The sequence below is a fragment of the Ruditapes philippinarum genome, unplaced genomic scaffold (genome assembly GCF_026571515.1).
Source record: "Ruditapes philippinarum isolate M1 unplaced genomic scaffold, ASM2657151v2 ctg4974_1_1_1_1, whole genome shotgun sequence".
In the NCBI taxonomy this organism is placed as follows: Eukaryota; Metazoa; Mollusca; class Bivalvia; order Venerida; family Veneridae; genus Ruditapes; species Ruditapes philippinarum.
Window position 1 is genome coordinate 3,410 of NW_026863832.1, and position 12,136 is coordinate 15,545.

The 12,136-nt window shown below is 31.6% G+C and overlaps 1 protein-coding gene across 1 annotated transcript in view; it reads right to left on the bottom strand.

The window, feature by feature from the left end:
* Positions 1 to 8,258: 8,258 nt before the first annotated feature.
* LOC132723442 (N-acetylglucosamine-1-phosphodiester alpha-N-acetylglucosaminidase-like) overlaps positions 8,259 to 12,136 on the bottom strand; it is a 30,874-nt gene continuing 26,996 nt past the window's right edge. The window contains exon 10 of the mRNA XM_060708167.1: positions 8,259 to 8,529. Coding sequence (XP_060564150.1) covers positions 8,274 to 8,529 — 256 coding nt within the window. The 3' untranslated portion in view covers positions 8,259 to 8,273. The remainder of the gene's footprint in view (positions 8,530 to 12,136) is intronic.

The window sequence follows — 12,136 nt, forward strand, 5'->3', positions numbered from 1 at the left end:
TTGTTGTAACACAGATGATACAAAGAACATGTTACTTTTTTGTTTACAATGTACTGTTTTTATTTGAATAAATGATAGTTAAGCTGGCATGATTTTCGAAAGCTTGAATAAATGGTAAAAATCATGATTGTGAATTGATTAACTTTGAAAATAAAATGTATTTTTATTGATGTTTAAATGAAATTAAAGTATATTTGATAGTGTTGACAATTGACATGAACTTTAAAGGGACACGTTTTCATATAATTATTAATTTATGACACACTTATTTAGGTATTTGATTGTAAAGTATTATCTATTTATTCTATTTTTTTTTCTTCCCAGGCATTTATTTATTTGTTAAAGGGACTCCAATAAGATTTTTTTTTACTTGAAAGGGACTGGAAAATTATTTTTTTAGATTCCTGTACAGTTGATTGGAGGTGGAACAATAATTTATGTGCAAAATTACAGATCTTTTACTAACTCAACTTTTCAAGAACAATCGCATTAATTGTACAAAATGGTAAAAAAACAAAAACACAAAAAGCGCTCAAACACTTTTAAATTAAATCTTTCTTTGACTCAAACAAAAAAAAAAGACTTTGATTTTTTTTTGAGGATATTTTTGTTGCATATTTTTTTCTGTTTTAAGTTTCCCAGATGATGTATGTAAGAATTTCAAATTTGTTATTTTTAGGTTTTTTGATCTCATTGGAGCTTTCTTTTAAACATTATTGTTCATAATTCATTTTCTATGATACAAGATTTTAAACATAAGAAAGTTGCAAAATAAAAACAACAAACAAAAAACAAATAATTAAGATCAAAGGATATGTTTGTAGTGATTTAGATGATTCTATCTAAATCTTTACATGTAAACATTGAATATTTTATGCTAATGTAAGTTATTTTTTAAATTTCAATTTAGAAGGCATGTCCCTTTAAACAAGTGTAAGTTCTTTTATGTATATATTTTAATGACAAAGATTTGATTTTGTATGTATTATTACTTGCCCTGTTTTACCTGTGATTTATATTATACAGGGTTATTATATGTTCTTTTTATAACTGTTCAATTAAGATCAAAATCCAATTTTAAAAGTTAATTTAAAATTACCTAAACTGAAGAAAGTGGTATTTTAGTCTCATTATTTAACTTTTTTTGGTTTGAATTTTATTGCTTGCAACATTATTTTAATACACTGAAATTTTTTTTCATTTCAAACCTAAATCTAACTTTTTTTGGCTTTACTAGTGCGCTTTTGGTCATTGGTCTAAATATTTTAAAGAAAAGATTACATTTTGAATTGTATTTTTAGCAAGTGATGGTGTTAAGAAAAATATTGTTCTCATTGTTAGGTAAATACTAATCATATGTTGGTTTATATTATACAATAGAATTTACTCATAGATTGGGGCATAAAACAACATGCAGTTTCCGTGAAAGAATTATTGATACGGAGTAACCTTCCTTTTAAATTCTTACTTCATCAGAGTATTCTCCCTTTGAGCAAACAATTTTTTTTTTCCAAGTTATTTCCATTTAAGAAAGCTTTTTTTTTACCAAAAGAGATTTCCTTAAGAGAAAGCAAGTTTTGCTTAAGAAGAATAATCTCCCTTTAAACCAGCAATTCTTGTTTCAATATAAGGCATTTATTCATAGTTATCTCCCTTTGAGCAATTTATTGCTACGAGATTTTTTTCCGTCATTGAAGGAATTTATTTGATGCTATTAATGATAAACTATACTATATTTATAAAGCCTTGCATAATTTTGTTTCTTGATTTATATGTTTTACTTATTATGCAGTACTGACAAACATTTATAAACAAAAGTTTAAAAACATTTTAAGAATTTATCACATAGTATTTTTTAGCAAAAAAATCATTTTATACATTAAGCAAAGATTGAAAACTTCAGGACAAAAATTTATAGACATTTATACATTAATGAAACTAGGTGGTTTTGACCCCTGGTGTTGCTTTGAAGATTGTAATACCCGAGGTTTGCCAAAATCATATTTCTGTTTTGGCGCCATATGACCTAAATTGTGTTGATGCGCCGTAAAACCAAACAAAACGAACATAATTTGAAAATATTTTTCTGTTATAAAGCATACAGAAAAATGTTTTGCTGCCAAAGGTGGATATTAAGCAATGAAGATAATATTTATTAAGCCATTATGCATTTAGTAAAGGGTTGGTTCTAATTATTTTGTGAGAAGACATTTAGTAAAGAGTGCAATTCAGTTTAACACAGTTTTAACCTATTCAGGCATTTAGTTAAATGTTTTAGCTATATTTTGGTTTGCTAATTTTAATGGACATTTTTTTTTAATAAAAAAAAGGTTGGTTATATTAATAAAAGAAATTAGATAACATTTTTCAGTTGAATTTTTGTAATAATTTCAGAACTAAAAAAAGAGAAAAAAAGAGAGAAAAAAATCTTTATATTATTATGATTTTGTTAAGGTTCAACATTAAATTTTTACTTTTGAAATACAATGTTCTTGCCCATATCTTCACAATCCATGTAAATATATTACACTTCTTAAAGCTATTGATGATTAAATAATAATTGTTCAGTTTTTTTAACCATACAACAACTGTTTTATTTAGTTCTTAAAACAAGCATGTATAATTATTGTTATGTTATATTGTGACCCTGACATGGTACTAGTCTTGTTGTTGGATGCCCCATTTCATGATGTAATATTCTTTCATGAGTTGTTGAAATAAATGTTTAAAAATATGTGACGTAATTGATGAATAAAAATTATAAAATTCTTTTTAAAACATGACAAAAAAAATAAATAAAATGTAAAATTGATTTTCTTGTTGTCTTTTGTCAATTTTTATGAGCTTCGCCAGCTTCATTGTGGTTAAAGGATATTAATCTTTACCCCACTATATGTCTAAAATGGACTTGTCCATCTTTTTATCTAGGCATAACCATTTACCATTTTTAGGGAAATTTTCAAAATACATGAATGTTCCAAATGAATGGTGAACAATGCAGACCATTATCAGACTGCATGGATGTGTTGGCTTTGCTGCCCTACCTTGGACTGCACTGGTCACATGGGTAGAAAGTGTAGCTGCCAGCAGGCTAAGAGTTAAGCTACACTGGGTTGTCTGTACTTGGTAATTATTCTCATGGAAAGGCTTATAAAAAAGTTCTGAAATAGAAAGAGTCATGTTAATAAATTTGTGTGAAAAAACAAACAAACAAGAAGTGCATGTCCAAAATATCACAAATGTTCTGGTAAAATTTCTCTGTTAAGAATAGCAGCAGAAAATTTTGTTTCCTTGTATTAATCCAATATCAATTTGTATGATATAAAACAATATTTTTAGACTGTCCATCAGACAAAAACAATGCAATAACACAATTTGGAAATTTACGCATATATTATTTTCAACCAGTTATAGCAATACAGCCTTTAAGGTGGCTGACTTCATATCACCTGTGCCCTCTAAGCTGTGGGTACAGATCCCTCTAGATACAGGCAGGCATGTAGGTGAACCACTTGAAGCAGAAAAGCCTCCTGATAAAAGGGAAGAGGCCAACTGTGGCCAAGCAATTACGGTTGTAGACTTTAAATCATTTACTACTCACTGCTGTGGGTTCAAATCCTGTCAAGGACATTGAACTTTTATGTGAAGAAAGATATTCAGCCAAGTCGTCTGCTTATACCTGGAACAATGCACGATGTGACAACCATTGTCTTTCAATGACTTTTTTCAATGTTGGTGTGGCATTAATATGAAAGGGGAGGTAATTTCCATCGCAGGAAAGGAGAGGTTTTAATTGTATTGAAGGGTAGATAACTACGATCAGATGACAAGGGAGGTAACTAAAGTCTTACATCATAGTATGAATGGGATCGTTACTTAAATCCTATGAAAGGTGTGGTAACTCGATCATTTGAAAAGGAGGTATATTTATTCATATGAATGGAATAGCAACTTAAATCACATTTAATATAATGAAGATAAAGACAGTTTGTCCCATGAGTTTAAATTGTTTGTGTGTAGAAATTGAATACCCTAAAAACTTGATGATAAGCTGCAGCTGACTAAAATGGTTGGTGTGAGATTAGTGGCTTATTTTCAACGTTGATACATCTCAGTCTCACTTGATTTTTTTCTGGCCATTTCAAATTCAAGTAAATGAAATGAATTAACATGCGCATGAATGAAGATTTTTCTGTTTTAGGAGTCTGTATTCGGTAGCTTAGGAGTATTTGTTTGTTTCTTTAATAAATATTCCCGTACTTAAAATAATCATAATGCCCCGCCCACCCAAGGTAAATCTATTAAACGTTTATAATTATACAATTAGTGAGAATATTTTTTAGAGAGCTTTCATCTCATTGCTGGTAAACAATGAATTTTGGAGAATTTAGATGTTTACACAAGGTGTATCTGATAAATTGTTAAATTTTCAGACAGGCTTTCTTTCAAGTTGCTTTGGACTGTAAGAAAATTGAGGTTTATTTTAAAGGACGGCTTATATTCAGGGCAGGCTTATTAAGGGATTTTTAGGGAATACATGAAAATCGGGGCTAAACCATTATTTTAATAAAAATAAATTATAATTTAAATATTTATTTCATATATGTATTTTTTTCAACAGTATTCATAAAACATAACTAATAAATATTTAAGGCGCATCATGACAAAACCAACATAATGGGTTTGCGACCAGCATGGATCCAGACCAGCCTGCGCATCCGCGCAGTCTGATCAGGATCCATGCTGTTCCCTATCAATTTCTCTACTTGTAATAGGGTTTGTAAGCGAACAGCATGGATCCTGATCAGACTGCGCGGATGCGCAGGCTGGTCTGGATCCATGCTGGTCGCAAACGCATTACGTTGGTTTTGTCATGACGCGGCTCATTTCAAACAAGACTGATAATGAGATGTATATAATATATATTATTATAGATAAAATAATAGTATTTAAGAAATAACAAACTCCATATTTTCAATATTTTCGTAAATATACAAAATATGGAATTTGTTATCTACACTGCACAAGGAACATTTATATTATCATATATATGTAAACAAAGATACAATCTTGCCATTCAATTACAACTAAACATACACATGTACATTTATGTTAAAATATGCATCAAATCTTCATTCAGTAACATCAAAATAATTTTTATGAAAATAGATTTATTTTTGTTAACAACACATTTAAAACAATTCTAATAATACATGAACATTTTTTTGTATCAGAATATATTTCTTACTTTCAAAATGGAGTTATTTTGTTTTGTGAAATTAAGAGTTTTTCTTTAAATATTTTTATTTGCTTTTGAAATTATTTAAAATGTTCTATTTGTAAGTGTAATATATCCCATATTCACTGACAACAAACAAATGTCTCCTATAAATCAGAAGAAAGTTTGTGTATGATTTTAACTCATAAAGCCTGCTGGTGGCATCTAAATCTATGCATGCAAAAAGTGCAGACCACTTGAAATTTTTTAAATCAGGGGCTACTAAAATATCCCCAATAAATTTTCCCCTCTTGTTTATTTAAAAAAGGGAAATTTTCCCACGGGAGGGTAAACCCCATTTTTAACCCTATACATTATTTGAATTCAGAAGAATAAAATTTATCTCAAATGAAAATCACAGTAGAAATGTACTTTAAAAATATACTCTATCTTCTGTAAAAATGTACATATTCATAAAAATGACAACAACATAAACAATTTCGGATTTCATTGTTAAAAGAGAACAAATTAAATGACATCATGATTTTGAAACTGCATGCCTCCAGATGAGCTTAAATATTTCAAAATAATCAAACTTGAGAAAAATGTAGTAAAATTTTAAGAAAAGTAAAATATTCACAATTAAAGAAATAATATGTTATATATGCAATAAATTGTGCAGTATCTCATACCATATTTCTACTGTGTGACTAAAACACTAAGGGCTATTTTTGGATCTTCTGAACTATTTTTGGTTATTTTCCAAGATTTTAAGTGCTGTTTGCAATGTGTATATTACTTTCTTTGTTCACTTGACAATACATATTAAAAATTTTCATAAAAAATAACATGAATCTGAAGGCATACTGCCAAACCAACAAACAAGTCTACCAATATCTTTACACAGATTATATCAAAGTAACAATCATAAATCCAGTCTAAAAATATTAAACAGCTTTCTTACATAAACACTTTAAACCTTTTAATAGATTACACACAAGAAATTAAATTTACGAAATTAAGATAGAGTAATTATTTGTTTTGCCAAATATTTTAATAATTTTTATGAATGCAGTCCTCTGTAAAAAAATCATTTAATGCATACATTTTTTTGCAGTAAATTAAAATGCAAAATAATAAAATTTACAATTCTTTATTAAATATTATAGCCTTAAAGGGATACTCAGGAAAATAAATGACAAAAATATCAAAATTATCTTATGTACTCAAATCACGCTAAAATGACATTTGTGACAGTCCAAGCATGAATTTCTGTATAAATTCTATAATATTTTGGGTTTGAAGCGTAAATATATCTATATATGTTGAATAAAATTTAGACGCTAACAGAATCACCGAGTATTTTTAAAACTAGTCATGTTACTTGAACAAACCCTGGAAGTTACATTAACAGATATTGTGGATATTGTATGACTGAAACAAACCTAAATCATTCATTTGACATGTTCTTTAACGTTTCCAGATGTAAAAACTTAACTATAGTGTAAAGGTGACATCAATGCCAATGTCTGCAGTAGTACAATAGCTCTCCCTATTCTTCCAATAGCTGAGCTGATACTAGTAAATACATGTATACTAATAGCAGGTACATATACATACAATATATAACAATAAACATATATATTCAACATGAGCATTAAAAATAACAATAGCACTTTGATGGGTACAGTTATTGCTGAACTAGGATTTCTGATTTCAAAATTCATAATAAATATTTCACTAATTTGTATTTCAATGATTCAAAATTTCATTCAATAGAAAGAATAATTTAGACAAAAAAAAATAAACAAAATATCTTGATAAAACACAAACGTCACATAAAAAAACTAATACTGAAAATAGATTTTCCTTAATTTTTGAAGGTCAAGGTAGAGCCTTCAATTCACAAGTTCATATATTTTTTTCCCCAATTAAAAAAGGAAAAATCTCCTAATTTTTTTTTAATTTTGCCTACCTTCATTTGCCAAAAGGAGACCCTAGACAAGATCCTTACTATGAAACTGTAATTTGCTTTTTGCAACAATTAAAAACATGAGTATTATCACTAGTGTATGTGCAGCAAAAATTGTACAATAGGGAAAACACAATAAAAATTCTCCCTTCTAGATTCCCCAAGAAACAGAGCACAGCAACATCATTAAAAGGTCAATGTCATAAATGAACCTCTCCTTTATACTAAAAGGTATTTTTTAAGCATTTTTTTAAAAATTTCCCTAATGAAAAGTTTAGGAAATCAAGATGCACCTCCCATTCCCTCTGATCTTCATGTTCAATATGAAAAGCTTTTTAATTTTAAAAGTCCCTTTGCAAATTTTTTTTCTTCATATGAAAAATTTATAGAAAACATTTTAAAAACTTCAAAATATGTAAAAAATTTGTAACATCACAGAAGTTTGGGCTAACCCGAGATATGGCCAATAATATTTTATACCTGGCATACCAGGATAACAAACATATTATCATGTACCCTATATTTGTCCCTGTCCTCGAGTCAACACCGTTACTGTGTATGTGTCACAAAGTCTCAACAAATGTTTGTTTAGAAAGAAAACAGTTGGATATTTTTTAACAACAAAGTAAATTAAATGTATTTGCCAAATTTCTTCAACATAAAACGCTTAGATCATTAGAAAATATAGTGCATCATTCAAGAATGGTTAAAAATGCTTAGGGCAACAAATCATGGCCACCCTTGGATATATACAGTATCTTTTGTACAGGAATGATAAATCATAATATCAATTTAGAATAAATTACATAATAAAATGCGCATCACAACAAAACCAACATAATGCGTTTGCAACCAGCATGGATCCAGACCAGCCTTTGATCCGCCAATCTGATCAGGATCCATGCAGTTTGCTGTTCCCTATCAGTTTCTCTACTTGTAATAGGGTTGGTAATAGAACAGCATGGATCCTGATCAGACTGCGCAGATGAGCAGGCTGGTCTGGATCCATGCTGGACGCAAACCCATTATGTTGGTTTTGTCATGGCATGGCTAATTTTTCTTTACGCAACACCCTGAGTGACGTCATGACACAAAATCTTTTGGCTTTTCGATGAGAGCAGTTTCATCACATTCGTCACTGGGCGTAGACGATGTTAAACTGGAATACTGCTGTCCTTGGAATAAAAACACGTTACCATTGGTGGATTTGGCACGTTTATATTTCTTCTTCTTGTTTTTATCTCGGCACTTTGAGCGAACTTTACAAATTAGGGCAATGTTTAACACTATGCTGATAACTGCTATTACAGTTGTGATTATCACAGATACTATTGCACTTCTGAAATATAAAAAAATATATATTTTACAAACATTTTTCCCTTCAAATTAATTCTTCCAATTAATTTTTTATATGTCAATACTAAGTTTAGCTGTCAAACTACAAAGCATTAATCACCAAACTGAAATACATGTTATTTGCATACGGTAACTCTTCAACAACAAGGGTGCCATAGTCACAAAATACGCCCGTTTACGAAAGCTTTAGATGGAGATGGGAGCATTATGGATAAGTGTTATCTAGCAAGCAAGTTTTTATTCTTGGCACTGTGTTGTTAAATGAACCTTAAAACAAATCAGTAGGGAAGATATGCACAGGATGTGTGACCTTGACCTTGGTCGCAGGGACCTGAATTTTATGCACGGCACTCAGCCTCACAATGATGAACATTTGTGCCAATTATATTGAAATCCCTCTATGCATGTAGAAGTTTTGCTCCAGACAAGCGTTTTTCTATGAGCTCTAACTGTGACCTTCACCTTTGACCTAGAGACTTGGTTCATGTGCAGGGCGCTACGTCTCATGGGGGTGAACAATTCTATAAAGTAACATTAAAATTCCTCCATGCATGTAGAAAATATGCTCCGGACAACATCTGGATATTTAATCATCTCCAGTGACCTTGACCTTGCAAATATTAACCTAAATTAAATGTGTCACACCTGTAGTCATGATAGTTACCATTTGTGCTACAATCCATCAATAAATGATGACTAAATGGTCCCTATACACATCTTCAAATTTTTATCTGAACTTTGACCTCTATGTGTAACCTTGACTTTGGTCGCAGGGATCTGAATTTTGCGTGCGACACTCAGCCTCACAATGGTGAACATTTGTGCCAAGTTATATTGAAATCCCCCTATGAATGTAGGAGTTTTGCTCCGGACAAGCGTTTTTCAATGAGCTCTAAGTGTGACCTTGACCTTTGACCCGGAGACCTGGATCATGCATGGAGCAATACATATCATGGTGGTGAACATTTCCATAAAGTATTATAAAAATTCTTCCATACATGTAGGAGATATGCTCCAGACAAAATCTGGATATTTCACCATCTTTAGTGACCTTGACCTTGCATATATTGACCTAAAGTACATGTGTCACAGCCGTAGTCATGATAATGACCATTTGTGTTACAATCCCTAAATAAATGATAATTAAATGGTCCGAATACACATTTTCATATTTTATCTGAACTTTGACCCCTCTGTGTGACCTTGACCTATGCTGCAGGGACCTGAATTTTGGACAGGAAACTCTGCCTCACAGTGGTGATCATTTGTGCCAAGTTATATTAATATCCTTCTATGCATGTAGAAGTTTTGCTTCGGACAAGCATTTTCCAATGACCTCTAAGTGTAACCTTGACCTTTGACCTAGAGACCTAATTCATGTGCGTGACATGGCTTCTCATAATGGTGAACATTTCTATGAAATTTCATTAAAATCCCTCCATGCGTGTAGGAGATATGCTCCGGACAAATCTGGATATTTCATCATCTTTAGTGACCTTGACCTTGTATATATTGACCTTAATTATATGTATCACAGCCATAGTCTTGATAATGACCATTTGTGTTACAATCCCTCAATAAATGATGACTAAATGGTCCATATACACATCTTCATTGTTTTATCTGAACTTTGACCTCTATGTGTGACCTTGACTTTGGTCGCAGGGATCTGAATTTTGCGCGCGACACTCCGCCTCACAATGGTGAACATTTGTGCCAAGTAATATTGAAATCCCTCTATACATGTGGAAGTTTTGCTCCGGACAAGCATTTTTCAATGACCTCTAAGTGTGACCTTGACCTTTGACCTAGAGACCTGGTTCATGTGCGCGACACTGCTCCTCATAGTGGTGAACATTTCTATGAAGTTTCATTAAAATCCCTCCATACATGTAGGAGATATGCTCCGGACAAAATTGGACGCCGCCCGCCCGCCCGCCCGCCAGGGGCGTTCCCATAATACGTCCCGTTTTTCAAACGGGCGTATAAAAAGCTGATACAATTTTAAATCATACAATAGTAATTTTATCCCATAATTTTTTTTCGATTTTAGTTTGGAAAAATGTTCATTTTAAATATACAGTAAAAATATAAATAGTTATATTGATCAGCCAACCAAATGAGCTTACTCAGAAAGCAAAAGAGCTTAGTTAGAAAGCAAAAGAGGTTAGTTTGACAGCAAAAGAGCTTAGACAGCAAATGAGCTTAGTTACACAGCAAATGAACTAATACAGTAAATGAGTTTAGTTAAACAGCATATGAACTTAGTCAGACACTAAATAATGAGCTTACTTAGACAGTAAAGAAGCTTAGACAGAAAATAAAATCTAAATTTTTAAGGATCTATTTTTTTCACTCACTTTCAAAATTTCTGTCTTTGGTACAAAGTGACATTATCAAAAAGCATTACATTTGTATTTGTTATTGGTGAACATTTTAATAGTAATCCACGACAGATACAACAAGAGCTGTCCGTAAGACAGCGCGCTCGACTTTTTTAGTGCTTGCCTATAATACAAAACATTGACAGTTAAGGGCCATAATTCAAATAAAATCTTTGACAGAATTACCTTCTCCTGGACATGTTTGGGAATCATGATTGTAAACAAGTATTCCAACTTTCAAATTAATATCTCAAACAGTTCAGTCAAAAAGTGGACTGGTACTAAAAACTTAACCAAGATTCTAAGTCGATAAAAGGCCTTAATTTTTAAAACAAATCCTTGACAGAGTTACCTTCTCTTGCGTACAGATGGGGGTAATGATGTGAAATAGCATTAAAAGTTTCAAAGCAATATCTCAAAGGGTTAAGGCAATAAGTGGATTTTACCCATATTCAATGTATTTTCTAAGTCAAAAAGGGGCATAATTCTGTCAAAAACCTTGACAGAGTTATGTCCTCTTGTCTGTTGATAAAGGTCGTGATGGTAAACAAGTATGGTCAGTTTCAAAGCAATACCTCCAATGGTTTTGAAATAAAGTGAGGTGGTACAAAAAACTTAACCAAGATTCTAAGTCGATAAAAGGCCTTAATTTTTAAAACAAATCCTTGACAGAGTTACCTTCTCTTGCGTACAGATGGGGGTAATGATGTGAAATAGCATTAAAAGTTTCAAAGCAATATCTCAAAGGGTTAAGGCAATAAGTGGATTTTACCCATATTCAATGTATTTTCTAAGTCAAAAAGGGGCATAATTCTGTCAAAAACCTTGACAGAGTTATGTCCTCTTGTCTGTTGATGAAGGTCGTGGTGGTAAACAAGTATGGTCAGTTTCAAAGCAATACCTCCAATGGTTTTGAAATAAAGTGAGGTGGTACAAAAAACTTAACCAAGCTCAATACACTTTCTAAGTCAAAAAAGGGCCATAATTCTGTCAAAAACCTTGACAGAGTTATGTACTCTTGTCTGTAGATGGAGGTTATGATGGTGAACAAGTATGGTAAGTTTCAAAGCCATACTTGTAATACTTCTGAAATAAAGTGGGGTGGTACGAAAAACTTAACCAAGGTGTGACGCCAACGCTAACGCTAACGCTAACGCTAACGCCGACGCCGGGGCAAGTAGGATAGCTCCCCTTTTCATAGAAAAG